The 20,394-nt window shown below is 42.9% G+C and overlaps 2 protein-coding genes and 1 long non-coding RNA gene across 4 annotated transcripts in view; all 3 read left to right on the top strand.

Annotated features, from left to right (window-relative positions):
- The first annotated feature begins 2,858 nt into the window (after positions 1–2,858).
- Positions 2,859–5,731, top strand: LOC118416084 (penicillin-binding protein 4-like). The gene is made up of 5 exons (XM_035821142.1): positions 2,859–3,327; positions 3,669–3,941; positions 4,249–4,502; positions 4,796–4,966; positions 5,124–5,731. Exons 1-5 carry the CDS (start codon positions 2,870–2,872, stop codon positions 5,648–5,650), a joined length of 1,683 nt encoding a protein of 560 aa, XP_035677035.1. The 5' UTR covers positions 2,859–2,869; the 3' UTR covers positions 5,651–5,731.
- A 6,976-nt stretch (positions 5,732–12,707) lies between these two features.
- Positions 12,708–18,324, top strand: LOC118416085 (uncharacterized protein aq_928-like). Of its 2 annotated transcripts, XM_035821144.1 has the most exons (7): positions 12,708–12,844; positions 15,857–15,968; positions 16,089–16,161; positions 16,399–16,583; positions 17,027–17,130; positions 17,278–17,459; positions 18,062–18,324. In XM_035821144.1, the coding sequence occupies exons 3-7, from the start codon at positions 16,159–16,161 to the stop codon at positions 18,218–18,220; spliced, it is 633 nt and encodes a 210-aa protein (XP_035677037.1). In that variant the 5' UTR covers positions 12,708–12,844; positions 15,857–15,968; positions 16,089–16,158; the 3' UTR covers positions 18,221–18,324. The 2 variants fall into 2 exon arrangements, with proteins under 2 accessions (XP_035677037.1, XP_035677036.1); XM_035821143.1 differs by lacking the exon at positions 16,089–16,161 and having other exon boundaries at positions 12,714–12,844.
- Positions 18,325–20,112: 1,788 nt separating this feature from the next.
- LOC118416746 overlaps positions 20,113–20,394 on the top strand; it is a 3,622-nt gene continuing 3,340 nt past the window's right edge. Inside the window, exon 1 of the long non-coding RNA XR_004831256.1 lies at positions 20,113–20,232. This is a non-coding gene — a long non-coding RNA (uncharacterized LOC118416746). The remainder of the gene's footprint in view (positions 20,233–20,394) is intronic.

The following is a 20,394-nucleotide window of genomic DNA, read 5'->3' as shown; positions in this document are numbered from 1 at the left end:
TTAACCCTATTCAGACTAGGGGTGCTTTTGAGGCCTGCGCCAACCTTCATGTCGCATTACGCCATATAGCGGCTTACGCTAGAGCCACCAAATTTGGTGAGTTTTCCTAAAATATAAATAGGGTTAATAAGAAACCTAATCATTAGTTAGCCTGTGGCTACTTCCCTTCAGCCAATTAAAAGCCCCCAGTTCTGTGAATGTATCCACGTAGTACAGGGCTATGAAAAAAGTGTGAGGCTATTTCATGCAAATGAGGGAAAAGGTGTGGTGATATCAAGCAAAACTGTGGTGATAATAGGGTGAAAAAGTATGGGGGATGTATGCATGTGACCAATTCCGACCAATCCTCTCTTAGCTTGAAGCCGAAATCTCGATCGGTCCGCCCACCTGTTAACTATTACAAGGGCTGCTAGAAACATGGTTTTTAGCCAAGCCAGTCTCATACTGGAGGGAAAATGAACGGTTCAATTAGTGATATTTTTGGCGACGCGTCATGGACGAGCCTAACAGTATAGTATGCGACCGATTGGCAACACGAATGAACACTCTGTTGTGTAGAGTAATTCTCCAGTAACGTGTACGTACGTATGTAAATACCATTATAATTCATACTTTGTTGCTTCAAGTCTGCGAAGTGGTATACTGAATACATATTTCCCAGAATTGTACAGAAATTTTCCTTTTTTTGTCGTAATTAGTTAGAACGCCCAATACGATGGATTGAACAGGCAGGAAAGGCCGATAGACAATAATATGTATGTAAGGTCATGTTGCTTTGATTGTTGGTAAATGCAAGGGCATCAACATTCTTCTCCCCTCCAAAACAACTTTTGCGCCCCGCCTAAAAAACACTGTAAATCGCACAAATGAGATGCAGCTACAAAATGAGGAAGGACATGTCGGAAATATATAGGAAAATGGATGCTAATGTTGTAGAATCAATTCCAACATCTAAGAAGAAGATGTAAAGGAACAAAAACGAAGAACTTATTGTTCAGTATGTCATACTCTGTGTGTTTAGTCATTTATTTTTTATTCGACCTTCATGGCAATATTTCATAATAAAGGCAATTTTTCAAGGACGTCATCCATATATTCGCATCAACATAATATTATGGCCTTATGTCACCAACGCTAACCCAAATGTAATAATGATAATATTTTGATATGTGCTCTTGACGCCGCCTATGTAGCTATTCTACTCAATATCTTCATGTCAAAAATATTCATGACACGTTCTGATAAACAGGACGAAAAGAAAACTTCTTAAAATCAATCTAGATATTAATGATTCCACAGGTCTAAGAAAGATGACGAAAAGAGGGTATGTGTTATTAATTGTAAATGAAAAGACATCTCTTGCATGTAATACTAATTATAGGGCTCCCTTGGAAATCAGTTACTACGTTAACTGAAGGGACTACCCTAAAGATCAATAAATAAAAATAAATAAAATACGTTGTAGCTAAAAAGTGGTTTATTTGTGGTAACGTGGAAATGTAGCTAGTATCTTATGAAACCTGTAACAAGATGTTGTTTCTAATACTTTAGATGCCATACAATAATTAAGGGTTAATGACCCGCCCCGAGGTGTATATGACACCATATATACCGAGGAACAGGTGGGTCATTGGCACTATTATCATATAGCCTACCCAAACTGACCCATTTAAGCGACAAATTCCTTTATAAAACATACATCTTTTATCTAGTACATTGAATAAATTTGAACAGTGAATTTGAACAACATATAACTTGTACGTGAAATGTCTTTCAGTTCCAAGGCTTGAAATAATAACATAGTCGATTCATTATGTTACAAACTATTGCACGCTCCATATTTCTCCACTCGCCCATTCTCGATAATAGTGGTTAATGTTAGCTTCAGCCGATAGTTGAGCTCCCATATGCTTATCTATTAATTTCTTGGTTTGGCTGTTCAGCACGTACAGCCAGGGCTGCCCGACTAGTCTGTCGCTATCACAAATGGCGAACCCTGCTGATAGAGACAAAGACAATGCAGATAGCATATGACATGGACAGATTAACAGTCAACAACAATATTTCAAGTACATGCAAACTATTCTAATCTGCCCACCCTATTTCAGACATGGTAACGCAGGTTTACTTTTATCCGTAGGGTAACCTATATCAGTTGTATTTAGAAGCAGGGTATCTGGGATAATTAAGTCGACGGACTGTGGTATTAAATTGACATTTTGTCAAAACATTGCAGTTTCAACCACTGTCAGATACCCTAAACACCCTGTTTTTAAAAGGATGGATATTGGTTACCCCGCGGATAAAGGTGAACTAGCGTTACATCCTCCAAAGAAAACAAATCAGCCATCTTGGTTTTCTTCGGTAGTGTGCTTTGTTTGACCCCTCTTTTCAACCTCCTTGATGATTGCATTGGCCATATCGTTATGACGTTAATGACCCGCTTTCCGTCGGTCTATACAGTGCACAAGGCATAGTACGGTGCATGCCATAAGGCTTTGTCGATTCCTATAGCCACTTCATAAACGACCTCGTTCACTTCGCGCACTCGGTTGTTCATTAGGTGGTTATAGGAAACAACAATGTCACAACAATGTCGACATTGTGACACCGAATAGACCTCATAGCATGTCATTAACCCTATATCGCATGCTCTAATCGCCAGAATTTGACTCGCTCCTACTCAAAGGCAAACCGTGATCAAAGTCCACCACGGCACACCCAAAAGGGCACATTGAGTTATAAACTCGTGACAAGCCTAACAATGTTTTATTACAAGCTGATGACTCATAGGTGGTGCAAAGATCAATAGTCTACTTCATCTCTCAAGATGGGAGCTACCGTAAATGTGTTCCTTTTGGTATGCTTTATGATAGTCGGACAGGTCTCAACCATGACCAGTCCAGATCTACAGCAGATGCTACAGGATCTCGACACTTTCATCCAGAACCTGATGACATGTGAGTCCAGGCCTGTAGTCGGACTGACCGTGTCCGTGGTCAAGGACGGCCAGACCGTTTTCGCCAAGGGGTACGGCCAAAGGGACCTGCAGACGGGACAAGCTGTGGACAACAGGACTCTCTTCGGAGTCGGCTCCATCTCCAAGTCCTTCACCTCAGCCCTGTTAGCGGCCATTCTCGGGGAGAGGGAAGACGTGAGCTGGGACACCGTCCTGACGGACATCCTGGGGCCGTCCTTCAGGTTCAGGGACCAGTTCCGTACCGAAGAAGCGACCCTGAGAGATCTTCTAGCCCACAAGACCGGTCTGGAAAACCACGCTTTTGCCATGGGGGCGGGACAAGATATAGACAGATCAGGATTGGCAAGGTGGGTTAGATCTCTTCCTTGCAATTGTGAGATGTAAGAAAACTTATCGCAGCGTCAAACATACTTGTGTTGCTAGATACGTTGGTCAATATTGACCATAGTAGTTCACCTTTATCAACGGAGTAACCAGTATTCGTTGGTTTTTTTTTAAAGGGTATTTAGTCGTCGAACGAAAGTTTCAAACTGCGATATTATAATTATAGTTTAGGTTACCTCGACGCTAAAGGTGGACCAGCGTTATAACATTGCTCCCTATGTTGTTTTCCATACAGTCAAGAAGGAGTTTTCCATCAGGACATTTATAATGATTTGTAACGTCGTTGAATATCTCCCTCTTGCAGAAGAATGCGGTACTACAGGCAGGTCTACCCGTTCCGTACCTTCTGGCATTACAACAACGCCCTCTACACCCTGGCCGGGCACGTAGCTGAGAGGCTAACAGGACAGTCCTACGAGGCCCTCTTGCGGGAGCGGATATTACAGCCGCTAGGCATGGACGACACAGTGTACCTGGCTGACGCGCTGAGGGATGAGGGTTTCTCCAACTTTGCCCAGACGTACTTGACCTATAACAGAACAGGTCTGTCGATGCCGTACAGTGAAGAGGAGTTCAGGTAAATACGTAAGTTTAAATGAGCACTTAACTACATTGGGGTGTTATTTTCCAATAAGATATATAAATTTCAGGAAGTAAAAAATGAATACTAGTTGATAGTTAAGTATAATAAAGTACCCAAAAAGCATTAAGTGTCCTTCTAAAATCCAAAGTACCCTCTAATTAAATTCAAGTAATCTCAGCCTATTTCTGAATACAGTGTTTTTGACAATACTCCTGACAAGACCTGACCAAATGTAGGTATTTATGATATTTGTAGATTTTTTTACAGCTTTAAAGAATATATCGTATCCGTTCCTCTGTAGGCCTCTGAAACTCCATCTGCCGGCAGGGGGCGTGGTGTCCAACGCCTTGGACATGGCCCGGTACATGAAGTTCCACCTCAGCGGGGGGAGGGACACGGCCGGCCGCCTGGTGGTCCCGGAGGACACCTTACGGCAGACACACACGGCGGACTTCACCGCAGCTCCGCAGCTAGACAAACTCGAACCTTACTGGCCAGTGGAGGCGGGGACGACGCAAGGCTATGGGTTAGGGTGGATGGCGGGCACCTATAGAGGTAACTAACTTACTACAGGTTTGCGATAGCAAAACTTTCGATTAGGTCCTTGGGCGCCGCCATTTTGTTTCCCATGGGAGTGGTGTATGATGTGAAGAGATGTCATTTTGATGTTAATGTTGACATGGAATGTTAGTAACGTATTTTTGCTGTCTTGTATTGATAATAGCGCTAAAACTTAGACTTTATTCCTAGTACACGTCAACTGTCTGTCATTTAGGACAAATGCCTTGCGGTCCTTTTTATTACCAAACCACCATTTTGAAGGTATGGCTATTTTGTTCCTTTACCAGGATTCAGACGAGTACAACACAGTGGCTTTGTCGCGGGCTTTGCTTCTCTACTATCCCTGTACCCTGCCGCTTCGGGAGGAGTCTATACCTCCGTCAATGGTCCGTACACAGCCGGGGTGGCCTCCGACATCCACGAAATCATCCACGGCATGGTCGGAGATATCCTAACAGGTAACGTTACAGCATTTTTTTTATCTCCAAGAAGATACTGGATCCAAAAATGGTTATGTTTTCCCCGTCTCAGATCGCCTCCCTTATGGTAAGAAAAGAAAAGAAACGACTTAAATTCTAATGCCTATTATATCTTTCTTTTAAAACTCACTAATAGGTAAGGACCACTGGCTAAACGCCACCACAGCCTGCACGTATCCTGAGCCTTGGTGGACGAGACCGGAGCCCAACAGCACCGTCCTCCCCGAGATCTCGGACAACTTCCCGCGAGACAAACGTGACTACGAGGGTATCTACGGCAACCACGCGACAGGCAACATGACGATAACCCTGAACACGACCGACAACAAGTTATACTTCAGTCTAGGTCTGATCGGACGTGGTCTCGTTCTCCCTACCGTCTTTGATGACCACATTCTCTTTCGCTGCCAAGGACCTTTAGCGTATGTCCCCGCATTCGGTGCTGACGTAGGTCAGAAAGATGGTAAAGTATTCTCCCTAACCCTACAAAGCGATTCCTCTGAACTTCCTGTAGTGTTCGAGCGAGGCCTGAAGCTGACAGACCCGGACCCTACAGAGCCACAGTGGTACGACTGTGCATGTGTCTCCGCCTCTCCGGACCGCACAGCTTTGAGTTACACATTCACCTTCTTGCTCTTTTTGGCATATATGTTTACTGTGTAATCTTATAATCAGATACCAATGTATCTGCTCCATGTGAAAGATTTCTACAAGCAATAAAAGTTCGGAGACCACATAACTCCATAAAATTGTCTAATATGCAAATGTCTTGCTTATCTGTATGATTTATGCTTGGTTATGTACAACTAATGTACTACATGTACTTAGATGAATTAGGACACTTTCACATTAATTATGCAAATTAGGGACTTATTTGCATAATTGATATCTGCTAATCTTCCACCTGCCACAAATTACATGTGTGACATGTATTTGAGTCCTATAATGTAAAAACACTGGAAAAATAGATTTTCCTCATTACGTGTGCAAATTATGTCAAAATTTGCATAATTTGCATTTCATTCTGTACATATGTAAGTAGGGCAAAATGAACTTCACTGTGTTTTATACTTTTTGTGTATTATTTGGTAGGGCTAAAGTTAGGTTGTTGTTTTGATTAGTGCCACAGAGCTGTAGCAAGAGTGTGAAGTGTGGAGATTTGCATTTTGATTAGTGTCGTATGCAAATGAACGTTCGTCTCCTCTAGTGCCAGGTGTAATTGTTTCACACCAAAGCCATAGACAGAATTAACAGATAGATGGCAGTCGCTCAGCCTTTGATATCTTGAACAACAAAGGGACTTCAAAAACATTGTCACCTCTATAATATGTATGAATATGTGGATTTGGATGAATAAACAGGACAAGCTTGCTGGTGGGGAGAGAGAGAGATCAGTTGTGTCAGTCGTGCGTGGAGTGCAGACACGAGGATGTAGCTCTCCAGCAAGCAGTCCGGGTGTGTGCGGAAATGGCCTGTGTCTCTGCGTGTTGTTCTTCCCTTCAGTCTTAGACTCTCGGCAGCAATTCCAAATAAGAACCCGGGGCCACAACATCTGCCCCTTTCTTACACTTAAATTCTAATGCCTATTATATCTTTCTTTTAAAACTCACTAATAGGTAAGGACCACTGGCTAAACGCCACCACAGCCTGCACGTATCCTGAGCCTTGGTGGACGAGACCGGAGCCCAACAGCACCGTCCTCCCCGAGATCTCGGACAACTTCCCGCGAGACAAACGTGACTACGAGGGTATCTATGGCAACCACGCGACAGGCAACTTGACTATCAGTCTGAACACGACCGACAACAAGTTATACTTCAGTCTTGGTCTGATCGGACGTGGTCTCGTTCTCCTACCGTCTTTGATGACCACATTCTCTTTCGCTGCCAAGGACCTTTAGCGTATGTCCCCGCATTCGGTGCTGACGTTGGTCAGAAAGATGGTAAAGTTTTCTCCCTAACCCTACAAAGCGATTCCTCTGAACTTCCTGTAGTGTTCGAGCGAGGCCTGAAGCTGACCAACCCGGACCCTACAGAGCCGGAGTGGGACGACTGTACAGGCGTCTCTGGCTCTCCGGACCGCACAGCTTCGAGTAACACATTCGCCTTCTTGCTCTTTTTGGCTTATATGTTTACTGTGTAAGCTTATAGTACCATGTATGCAAGAAAATCCGTGGTCAGAGAATGTAAAAGCAAGAGCAACACACAATGTAGGGATGCGATGAATTCCAACGTGAAAGATTTTTACACGTAGATAAAGATTTACTATACGTTCTAGCACTGGTGTAAGTCTCTCTTTAAGCTAAGGGCACAACCCGCCGTACGTGCTTTTGTTCGTATGCATTTTGGGAGGCCACGTGAGCCACGTTTTTTGAAAACGTGGGAAGGAATGGTAAGAGCAGGGAGGAAGTACGTCTCAACGCACGTCACTCGCATGGTTGCGTAAGGTGTAAGTATTTGGTCGACCGGCTTTGAGCGAGTCCGTGCATCGTTTGTTGTGCAAAGCAGTGGCGGCGGCACCGGGGGGGGGGCAGGGGGGGCGGCTGCCCCCCCCCCCCCCCAAATATGTTGGGGGGGCGTCGCCCCCCCAGAAAATCAAGCTAAAACCTTGTGTATTTTTTGATGATGGAAATTTCATTAAATCAAACTAGTCTAACGGGAAAATTTACGCCTGAAAACGCAAGAAATGACGTTTCAGAGACGTTTCAGAGAGTCCTGATTTCAAAATTTCGCCAGTGTTCCCTTGTGACGGCTTGCGTCTTTGGCCATGTCGGCGCAGGACAATATGTTGCGGGAGCGTCGCTCTTAAAAACCTTTTAAACTAATAGAAATTTTGCTATCGTACTATACTTGGTTTACAAGCAGAATGTGAGCCTCAAAAGCAGGAAATGACGTTTTAGGCGGTCAAGATTTCAAAATTTTGTCCGGACCTCCCTAGCGATGACTTGTGCCTCCGGCGCTCACAACGACATGGTGAAAATTTGTTGAGGCGTGGGTCATTGCCCTCAAACATCTCTTTCATTCACAAAAATGGCATTAGATTTAGCATAGTCCCTCAGCAAAATTTTCCCCCCAAAATACAGAAAATGGCGTTTCAGAGGGTGCAGATTTTGAAATTTTCCCAGACCAACCTTGCGACAGCTTGCACCTTCGACACTCGAAATCGTGAATATATTTTGGGGGCATCGCCCTCGCTAAAACCATGTGTCTTTCTAACAGAATTGTCATCAAATTTAGCTTAGTCTGGCAGCAAAATTTGCCCGTCAAAACGCAGGAAATGGCGTTTTAGAGGGTCAAGATTTCAAATTTTCCAGGGGGAGCATGCCCCCGGACCCCCCCTAGGACGGCGCTACTGGTGTCGCAAAATTCTGTCAGTAAAAGTTCGCCCCCCCAAACGAAATTTGGTGCCGCCGCCTCTGCAAAGTGACTTGTACTTACGTTCTCTGTGAGAGTTAGCTATTTATCTCATTCTTTTAGCTCAAAAAAGTATTTCTCATGAAAAGTTTGATAATTACAAAATATGTGATAGTGATGAGTAAAACCTTTGTCTCATTTTTTCGCCAACAAGGATTTTCATTCTTCTTCTGGAGAATAAATGTGATAGCAACCCCTTTATCACATTTATTCTCCATAGAGAGATCCTGAAACTTTCTTCTGGAGAATAAATGTGATAGCAACCCCTTTATCACATTTATTCTCCATAGAGAGATCCTGAAACTTTCTTCTGGAGAATAAATGTGATAGCAACCCCTTTATCACATTTATTCTCCATAGAGAGAACCAAGATTCTTCTTCTGGAGAATAAATGTGATAGCAACCCCTTTATCACATTTATTCTCCATAGAGAGAACCAGGATTCTTCTTCTGGAGAATAAATGTGATAGCAACCCCTTTATCACATTTATTCTCCATAGAGAGAACCAGGATTCTTCTTCTGGAGAATAAATGCGATAGCAACCCCTTTATCACATTTATTCTCCATAGAGAGAACCAACATTCTTCTTCTGGAGAATAAATGTGATAGCAACCCCTTTATCACATTTATTCTCCATAGAGAGATCCTGAATTCTTCTTCTGGAGAATAAATGTGATAGCAACCCCTTTATCACATTTATTATCCATAGAGAGAACCTGAAACCTTCTTCTGGAGAATAAATGTGATAGCAACCCCTTTATCACATTTATTCTCCATAGAGAGATCCTGAATTCTTCTTCTGGAGAATAAATGTGATAGCAACCCCTTTATCACATTTATTCTCCATAGAGAGATCCTGAACCCTTCTCCTGGAGAATAAATGTGATAGCAACCCTCTTATCACATTTATTCTCCAAAGAGAGAACCAGAATTCTTCTTCTGGAGAATAAATGTGATAGCAACCCTCTTATCACATTTATTCTCCAAAGAGAGAGCCAGAATTCTTCTTCTGGAGAAAAAATGTGATAGCAACCCCTTTATCACATTTATTCTCCATAGAGAGATCCTGAATTATTCTTCTGGAGAATAAATGTGATAAAGGCCTGTTCGTATCAGTATGGGGTTAACGTCACTAGCTGGCAGCATGCAATCGTTTCCGGAATTAAACACCACACACGTTACATTTGGGTGTAATATATTGTCCTTGATTTGGGGAGAAACTTTATGAATGTTACGTACATACACTTCTGTTGGTTATTTAACGTCCTTGATTTGGGGGAAACTGTATAAGTTTTCTCCAGAGCTGAGGTTTGTCCAGACGAAGCGCCCCTATTTTGCGAACATGAGACCGGAAAAGACGTCACAGGGTACTCCCCCAACTCCGCGGGATGGAACAAAAACATAAATCGGCATGGAAAGCCATCTGACTTTGTCATAGAGAACTCTTAGAGTTCGTCAGGCCAGGTAGGGACAAGGTAGTTGTTTTAGGTTGGGACCCCGTCTTACGTCCCTTCCGAAAGACGAAAGCAATCACTTCTTACAACATATCCGAACCTAGCCGAGCTGAACCGACCCCGGAATCCAGACATCGAACTCATCAGGCCCACAGATCCATGGAATTGGATCCAGATGGGTAGGCCACGGAGATTTTGGTAATTTACATACCCGATAGAGTCGGAACACAGTTAACTTCAGATTCTAACTGAAAGGAAATTTTATTTGCTGACGATGCACAGCGAGAGGAAGCGAACGTGAAACGTGGGAAGGTGAATTCAGAAGTTTCACCGTTTCACAGACGGTACTTTGTCACCAGTCGTCTTCCAGAGCGTTTCAAATAATTGAAGTAAATAGGCATTTTCCTATCATTTTTTGTGGTAAAATCTGAGAAAAATACCGATACATCTTGGTACGCAGAAGTTGACAAGATATGCAAGTCGTTGTTCCAGAAACGTGTACAACAAGACGAGCTGTATCCATGATGTGTTCAAAAATTCAACAGAAACACGGGACTGTTATTCCAGAGATGTTTAAGACCTGACGAGATGTAGTTATGGTTTGCGCAGTACTGTACCTGAAACACAGGACTAGCACATTAATTCTCCAGAAAGAACCCTGGTTCTCTCTTTGCCGAATTAATGTGATAAGGGTTTGCAACTAACAGGCAAAGACTACACATGTCATTGTGTCCGTACCTTGGTCTCCGTACGTGCTTTCCGCAACATCCTGACAAGGTTACCTCGGCGAGTACGGTATGCACTTTCTATTGGTATACTTGTATTAGTTCACACGCGCTACTCAACAGTACGATTTGCAGTGACATTCATAACTATGCCACTAGTTAACGAAGGCAATACGCCTGACTTAAAGTGATACATAGCTCATACGTTGTTAATGATGTTAATGGTGAGATCTAACCGTCTTCATCTTTGATTTTTTAAATGGACTCTAAGTCGGAACGGAATTTGCGCAAATCACGAATCGAGACGTCGCACAACGACGAAAACCGGAAACGATTGCATGCTGCGAGCTAGTGACGTTAACCGCAAACTGATACGAAGAGGCCTTTATCACATTTATTCTCCAGAAGAAGGATCCTGGTTCTGTCTTTGGAGAATTAATGTGATAAGAGGGTTGCTATCACATTTATTCTCCAGAAGAAGGATTCAGGATCTCTCTATGGAGAATAAATGTGATAAAGGGGTTGCTATCACATTTATTCTCCACAAGAAGGATTATGGTTCTCTCTTTGGAGAATAAATGTGATAAAGGGGTTGCTATCACATTTATTCTCCAGAAGAAGGTTTCAGGTGCTCTCTATGGAGAATAAATGTGATAAAGGGGTTGCTATCACATTTATTCTCCAGAAGAAGGATTATGGTTCTCTCTTTGGAGAATAAATGTGATAAAGGGGTTGCTATCACATTTATTCTCCAGAAGGAGAATTCTGGTTCGAATTCTCTCTTTGGAGAATAAATGTGATAAAGGGGTTGCTATCACATTTATTCTCCAGAAGAAGAATCCTGGTTCTCTCTATGGAGAATAAATGTGATAAAGGGGTTGCTATCACATTTATTCTCCAGAAGAAGAATTCTGGCTCTCTCTATGGAGAATAAATGTGATAAAGGGGTTGCTATCACATTTATTCTCCAGAAGAAGAATTCAGGATCTCTCTATGGAGAATAAATGTGATAAAGGGGTTTCTATCACATTTATTCTCCAGAAGAAGAATCCTGGTTCTCTCTATGGAGAATAAATGTGATAAAGGGGTTGCTATCACATTTATTCTCCAGAAGAAGATTGTAGTAACACTTATTTGGTGAATTAATGTGATATAAAAACCTAAATCCTTTATCACATCTTTTTCAGTTATCACGACAATTATTTTATATACTTTTCAGTGCTAAATAAATGTGATAAATAATCAGGTCTTCTCTGTGCGTTTGCCACGTTACCATATGCAGGGCGCACTTACACATGCTGGCTACGTACGGTTTCCTTACTCATTCACGTTGGCTGTACAGTGCGGGGAGTGAATCCGCAGGCCGAACGCGGGAAAAATTCTGCCTGCACGTAAAGTGCTACGGTGTGTCTGTGTGCTCCTAAATACGTTGGATTCCGTAGGGTTTCGTACGGAGGCGGTACTTCCCACTTACGGATGCCAAAAAAAGGCCACGTTTTGCACGTAGACAGCACGCAAAATTTTGCCCTTAGCTTTACGCTTAAAATGATGGACTGTCAGATTACGCAGTCCATGGTACAAGAAGTCAATGTCCGATAAATACCACGACGTCCTTGAGTGACACGAAACCAGTTCAGGGCGCTGCAAACCGGATCAGGGCCGAATGACGACGTCCAAACAAATGCAAGACTTTGGCTTGTTTACGTCATTTAGCTCAACGCAGACAAGACGACGTTTGCTGAGCGAAACGAAAAAAGGCATTGAATGCTTTGCAATAGAACCCTAGGTAAAAACTGTAAAGCGCAGTGGTGGCAAAAGTCACCTGAATGTCAATATCAACACATATATAGTCACACATTCGCTGACCTTAAACTTTGACCCAGTTAGAATGCCAGCTGTGCAAGGTAGCAACCAAGGTTAGGGGGACTTTTGGAGTATTGCGAAGCTGTGCAATTTATATGCTGTGGAATATGCTTTACAATGGTGCTCAAAATTTTCTCATAACGAGTTATTTACACTAGTATGACAGAAAACGTTACCTGATAGAATTACGGTGATTGTTTTCCCTTTTCTGGTTCACCCCAAATCCCCCGACATACCCGCCATGTTTTTCAAATCAAGGTTAGTGACGTACTTATGATCGGTGTCGTCACGTATGTATTAGACGGAAGAAAAGTTACGGAGATGTCTACACAGGTGTTTTCGCGATTTTTCAGACAACTTGGGGGATCTTCTTGGGTTCAGGCCTTACCCAAGAACGGACGGTAATGTTGACATGTATCAAACTTCAAACAGTTCTGTTAAAAAACAGTATCCCCGCTCTGTAGGTCGCTTTTTGGGGGTTGTAAACAAGTATGAAGTTTGACTAGACGGTGCACAGTGCACAGGACGGAAAAAGACTTGGTTTGGTGTTCTGTTAAAGCGTTGCAGAAATTAATCAGTATTTGTGAGCTCTCTGGAGCGGATATTGATATGTTGTTTAATGAAACGAAAACACTATGTATGTATTTTCCGTGTCGCCGCTTCGGCATGAGTATGTCACTGCCGCCGCTGATGCTGTACGGTACCGCCTTTAATATATTCTCTTCTTCCTCCTATCATGGTTAACGTTACATAATTACTACTGACCTTCTGATGACTAAGCAATTCGACCCCACCGACGGTCAGAGGTTTTTATACCCGAGCAAACTCGCTCCTCAGACGGTTCCGTTACAGCTTAGCGCCGGTGGTATAAAGTGTACTGTTCTCAGCGTACTATTCACCTATGTTCAGTACTGTGCGCAAATTTGGAGTAACTACAGCATGGGCGCTTTTTCCAAACTAAAAAGTGGCATACCATAGTGCATCTAAATTGCTCTTTTCTGTCGGCAGGTATGCAAGCACAAGTTGTTTGTTTGTAAGCAACCGGACTGATATGTTTGACGGAAAGCGCCACAAGCTCAATCATTTATTTGCTACACGCCTGTTGTCGTCTGCATTTCATTAGTCCTATAGCCTTTTGATACATCAGTCGTAGGGCGCCTATCTCCTCTCCGGGGCATGGTGAATGATGTAAATCACCTTATGTCATACCTGTGACGCGAAAACGTTCGATAGGGTGTTCCGGACCGGGCCGTACGCTTCCGTATCGCACAGATTCGAAAGGCGTATCACACAGGCTCCATTCGAGTGAATCGAACTGTTTAGAGCGGGCCGAATACGGCTCGATTGGCAATTCGAATACCAAATTCGGACGTTGGAACATTGCTGTTGCAACACTTTTGGTTCGAGGGCACCAAATTTGTTCAACTTCTGGCGCATTTCGCATCAAAACATGGGTTTTCTCAGGTGGGTATGACCTTCGGCCATGGGTATGACCTTCGGCCGTCGTGCGATCCGACCCGCGGTCGGGCTGATACCTTGGGTGATACGGAATACACCGTGTTGTATTCTATATGTATGGCTGATACGAGACGGAGGTTCGCCAGCCCGTCCGGGTGATTTGTAGTCAATCACCAACTCCAGACAGAATGGTTTGCTCCATCGTACACCGCACCACCGCACGTGTGAGGGTTATTTAACGTGCATCGGATGTGGCTCTCCCCATACACGGGACCTCCATTTAGCGTCCTATCCAAGGTATGGCTCTAGCCGAAGCTATGTACTCATTTTCACCTGAGTAAAGTGAGAAAAGACGTGTAAAGTGCCTTTCCCAAGTGCACAAGATCGGTGGCACGGCAGCCGGATTCGAACCCGACACCTCTCGGTGCAGATCCGAACATGCTGCCACTGCGCCACGCGGTTCCGCTGTTGTCATCTGACAATGATATAAACCACCTGCTCGTCCTGCTCGGATGGTTTTAGCCAGAGTACCTTTTGGAGGCATTATGTAAATATTTCCATCTCAGTGAAGTTTTTCATCTTTAATTGTACTGTGTTTGCTTTTTATGGGCCATTGACCAATGTACTCATTCTTTTGGTGCATATAAAAAAGGCATGCATGGGGTACTCTGAATTCTGGACAAGCCCCTGTATGTTGTTATAGTAAATGCAAATCCACCCAGGTACGAATTAAGTTAGCAATGCCATGTTCACATTTTTTGCAACGATGACCGTAGGGAGCGTAGCCCCTGTCGGGTTCTGAAGCCACAAATTTTTTTCCCGTTCGACTGTCAGATACGGGTACCTCAACCCACACACCCACCACCCCCTCACTGGTGTATTCACGTTTGGGTCACGGCGTCTATTTGTTGTCGGGTCCCGGTATAGTGGGCCAGAACCTACCCCCTAGGCCCTGCCCAAAATCTACCTAGTCTCTACCAGACTCCGGATCGCTGGAAAATCGTAGAAATGGAACAAATAGAGAGGATTATAACCGGCCAGAGAACAGCTCGCGATCCTAGGATCCGTAGATCGCGTGCTGTTCCCTGGCCGGTTATATTCCTCTGGCCGGCTTACTCCTCTATTTGTTCAATTTCTACGATTTTTCCAGCGATCCGGAGTCTGGTAGAGACTAAAATCTACCCGGGTATAATGCAGACCAGATTCTACCGCCTTAGGCCAAAGTATACCCCGGGGTATAGTCTAGATTATACCCTCATGTACAGTAGAATACACCCCATCTGAAACAGGTTACTTTAAAGGCGTAGAGGACACTGAAGAAAGCCTTCATTTACTTTTGGGTTGGATTTTGAGGTAATGATCTTAACGTTCAACTGAATTGATGTACATTTACTGTAGAAAAAGTGCTGCTTCTCAGAGCTCAGTATTTGACATCTTTAACTGTTTTTGTATCAAATTTGTTCCTTGCATTTTTGCAATGTGTTTCACTATGTTTTGATGTTGTGAGACAAGTTGAACACAACAACTGAGTGTTGTATCATATTACAGTTGGAGGAGTGCTTTCAAATATTTGGAGGGATGACCTGGGGTTTTAAAAGCATTTATCAGCTCCATGTTTACAATCTTTATCAATATCAATTGGAAACCTCATACGGACAAAAATGACCAATACAAGCTTTTGTGTAGAAATATATTTTCAGTTGATTTTAACTGTGAGTTTAAAACAAGGCCGGGGCCCGGTCGTGCCACCAAACAGCCCGGTAGCTATAGGGTTCGAATTCCCACAGGGCAAAGTAGAGGTCACGCCCGACGGCGAAATTTGAATGACTTGCCAACACAAAGTAGCTTGCTTACTCCGTAGGAACAAAAAGGGGCATGCAGGCCCTTTTAAAAAACATGAAGTCATTTCTATACGAATCCGTGTCTAATCTGTGTTGGTCATGGTTCATCAACAGAACCAGACTGAGCAGTAGCTTCACAGAGGACTTCAGCCCTTCTGTGTGGGATACCAAAGTCTTGTCCGGACTGGTCCGTGCCAAAACATCGCTACCCTACAGTCTGAAAAAGGTACGTCACGTCTGTATATTAGACACTAGCTGTATTCAACTTACCTGCAATTTTCCTCACACACTAACTGAATTCTGATTGAATGAATGTTTATATTGAACGAAGTTTTGTGTCCAACAGAAGACCACATGACGCTGGATCCGAAATGGCTCCTAAGATGAAAGAGGGTTAACAAACGTCAAAGACCTCTATGGTAATCTTCAAAATGGACCGATGTATATATTTCAGTCCAAAAATCAATATTGGCTGACATTGATGTAGTGTAACATTTCAAACATTATCTAGAGTTTCTCTGTAAATGATAGGAATATTCTCGTGTTATGAAGAATAAATTTGATATTGTGTACTCGAGATATTTTGCTTGAGCAAAGAATGGGAACGCGGTGGTCCTTTAATTTAATTGGAAATTTTTGTTCACCATTGCCCTAAGGTCAGCACCAGCTTTGACTCACTAGACATTGTCCAGCGTTATGACGTCATGTGCTCGGCCATCAAGCCACGCCCCCTCGCTTTCATCAGCACCTGTTCCACGGGAGGCTGTAACAACCTGGCGCCGGTAGCCTTCTTCATGCCGGTCACCAGCGAACCGGCCAGTCTCGCCTTCTCTATGACGTGGTAAAGTTCTTTTTGCCTGAGTGTGTTAAAGTTGTTTTTAACCTCACCCAAGACAGTGATATTTTTTTTGCTTCTCTCTCTGTGTCTCTCTTTCTCTGCATGTGCGTTTGTGTACATGTATGTGTATTTGTGTGTTTGCATCAATATATGTGTATGTGTGTGTAAACGTGTACGTACCCATTTTCTTTGTGTTTGTGTGTGTGAGAGAGAGAGAGAGAGAGAGAGAGCAAGAGAGAGAGACTGTGTGTGTGTTCATGCGTATGTATCATTTTTTAATTGAACAATATGCGGTCAAACTTTCAAAGAGGGTGCTTGCTCCTGGGACAAGGTTTTTCGAAAATTGATTGCAACAACTCCAATGAAAAACCTTAAGTGGATCGTTATTAAATTAGCCATCATTCCCAACTCTCCTAATTTGTCTGGGGCCCCTTACTGCATTTCAGGAGGCGGGACGGAAGTGAAAAGGACACTCTGGTAAATATCCGATCCACCGGACACTTTGTCGTCAACCACACGACCCTCCCTATCATAGCCAAGGTGTTCGTAGGTAAGTTGTACAGGAAAAAAAAAGAAGAAATATTTAGATGTGGACCGAGGACGAAGCCTTGGGGTACATGCAGCAGAAAGCTGCGAATCCGAAAAATGCAGCTTGCAACATTTTCAAGATCGTGACAAAAATGGTACTTTTTTTCAGCGTCCCAGGAGTTCGGCCCCGATGTGGACGAGTTTGAAGAAGCGGGCCTGACGCCCGTCCCGTCCGTGTGCGGACCCGCCCCGCACGTGCTGGAGTCGCCCGTCTCTCTGGAGTGCAGACTGCTCCACACGCTTCCTGTGGGGGAGAAAAGGCACGGAGGGACGACCGTTGTTATTGGGCAGGTGGGGAACAGGACAGAAGTTGCTTTTGACAGGCTCTTCCTGTCAATAGGAGTTATTGTATTATTGACAGGACATTTCAGTCACTGAACATCTTTGAACGATTGAGATAATGTTTCTGTCAATTAGAATTTGGGCACTATTGACAGGGTTTGTTGTCTGTTCTGTTTGTGGGAAGGGTTGTCGCTATTGCAACCCTAATGTTCCTGTCAATAAGATTTTTTTCATTATTGACAGGATGTTTCTTTAGCAAAATTCAAGTATTTCAGTTACTAAGAATGTTTGAACTGTTGAGAGACTGTTCCTGTCAATAAGGATATTTGGACTATTGATAGAATGTTCCTGTCATCCTGTGATTTAGGATTTTTTTCAACATTCAGAGGGAAACAAGGGCGCTGTGGCTCCATGCCCTGACTATGTGCCCCCTTAACCAGGAGAATAGATTATCTGGCAAGCATAAACTTCCGATTGACCAGGGATGCTATTGGGTCACATGTAGCTACCATTTTTTTAGAAGAGGCGAAAATCGATGTGCGCGTGGATGTCTTCTATAAAACTAAATGATTGTGGCCTAATAAAGTTTTTTTCATTGTATTGCTGTTCAGGTTGTTCACATGCACGTATCTGAAAGCTGTATTGACGGCAATGGCATCCGCGGAGAGACGCTGCAGTCAGTATCCCGAGTGGAGGGGACCCGCTTCGCAGCCGGAGAGAGGAAGTTCGACATCGTCAGCGAGAACGTGTGGGGCAAGGGAAAATGGTAGTGGTGGCGTCGAGATTTGTGTGATGACTCGGTGATTCGCTGAAACAATCTTATGTTTTGCTCTCTCTACTTCCCAAACAAAATAATATAGTGGCGTCGTCAAAGAATGTGTGATAAGGGGGAGGGGAGGGGGGGGGGAACTTGTGATACAATCTTATGTTTTGTTCTTTGATTCCCGAGCAACATCTCGCACACTTCCTTAACATTTAAAGAAGATTCCAATTATTATACAATGTGTGGCCAGGTTCCAAATATGAATTTAATGCAAATATAAGAAACATATGCATCCAATTTCAAGGAAAAATCTATCGGCTTTTTATCTGGAAACACATTCTGTCATATGTAACACAAATGAATACGTAATTGTGTTTAATGTCGTTTAAATGTTACAAATAAAGATGATGTTATATATATATATATATATATATATATATATATATATATATATATATATATATATAAAAAAATATATCTGGCTCAGTTTTCATTACATATGTGATATCAATGTATATTCTTAACTTTTATACGTCATGGCGTCAAAATTACAAAGTGTGCGATGCTTTTATCACTTAAATCTCATACTAGAACCCATCACAACAACGTAGAAAGCCATTTGGCTGCCAAAAATTACTTAGTAACTTCTCCACAAGGCTTTAAAACAATGGGCGAATGTCGCGGATCTGGAAAGCTACTTTTCAGCGTTGTCACTGTATATTCTTAAATTTCATAAGTCATGGTGTCAAGATTACAAAGTGTGCGTTATTACTTTCTTTACTTTCTTTTATGACTTGAATTTCAAACTAAACCCCTTCGACAGAACAAAAATTACTTAGATACTTTTCCACGAGGCTTTAAAACAATGGGCGTCAGCCGGAATGTCGGGGATCTAGAAAGCTACTTTGTCAGTGTTGTCCCTGTAAAATTGTAACTTTCAAACGTCATGGCGTCAAGATTTCAAATTGTACGTTACTTTTATCACTTGAATTTCATACTTAAACCCCGCGATTGAAAGTTTGTTTTCCCAGTAAGGACGAAGCCTATAGTTTCGGCCTCTCGTACGTACAAAGATACATGCAGTCGGGCCGGGCCTGTGGTAACCGTATTTCTGGCACCGGCAGCGCTCCTTACCCACTCAAATATCATGTCTAAACGAAAAGCTTTTAACTTTATTTCAACCAGAAACCGCTAGATGACGCTAGTAGGACAGTACAAGGACCACGAAGACAATAATGTGGACCCTTTCATAGAGAGATGCTGCCCTGTGAGTTACACACATTTTACATGCCGTTTTGCAAAGACTCAAAGCACGTGTCAGTCCATATAACTGTCCTCAGATGTTTTCGTTAACTGTGCAAGTTATATTAAGTTACGTAAGTCAAGTTAATTTATGAACACAATTCGTACCATACCACCAGCTTCCATTACACACATCCAAGAAATTACAAGTGCATAAGCAACTAGGCGAGAAATGGACAGTTTGCTCCAGGCCGAATCCTGGTGTGAAGACTGGACTTATGGACTTAACTGACAATATACTGGTGCTGTTGCCAATAAATGAAATGTGGAGTTTAATCTAATGATTTGAAGTTCTTAATTGAAAAAGACACGCAATATCCTTACAAGAATACTGTAAATGTATTTAAGTTCGCGGTGGCAGGAAAAAGGACTTTTCGCGGTGGATTTAAGTTGGCGGTAACACCATAGACTGCAATCTAATATCATAATAGAGAAATGTTCGCGGTGGTTTTAAATTCGCGGTGAAGTGGTCACCGCGAAAACCGCGAACATTAATCCACCGCGAACATTTCTGCATTTACAGTACCAAATGACTAGAGGACATCATATTACATTGCAAGACAGAAACATTCAGAGGCAGCTACTTCCCTAATTCTCGGCTTTCACGTGACGTCACGGGGCTTCCAAATATGGGCATCCGCCATCTTTGTGCTCCATTTTTGCGAACGCGGTGCACCATCAAGCAAAGACAATGGAGCCAGAAGTTCAGTTTTATTGGTAAGTTTTGCTTCTTTATGATAAATCATACAGCTATATTGGTGCTTGTATTGAACGGAGAATATTGCTATGGTGTTTGAGAGTCAATATCTGTTAGTTGACTTGCATATACCAGTTTTGAACGGATAAATGGACGGGTAGCCGGGCGGGGGCGGGGTTTGT

This window comes from Branchiostoma floridae, chromosome 5 (genome assembly GCF_000003815.2).
Source record: "Branchiostoma floridae strain S238N-H82 chromosome 5, Bfl_VNyyK, whole genome shotgun sequence".
NCBI lineage: Eukaryota > Metazoa > Chordata > Leptocardii > Amphioxiformes > Branchiostomatidae > Branchiostoma > Branchiostoma floridae.
Note: the sequence above shows the minus strand (reverse complement) of the source record. Positions and strands in the feature narration are given on the sequence as shown.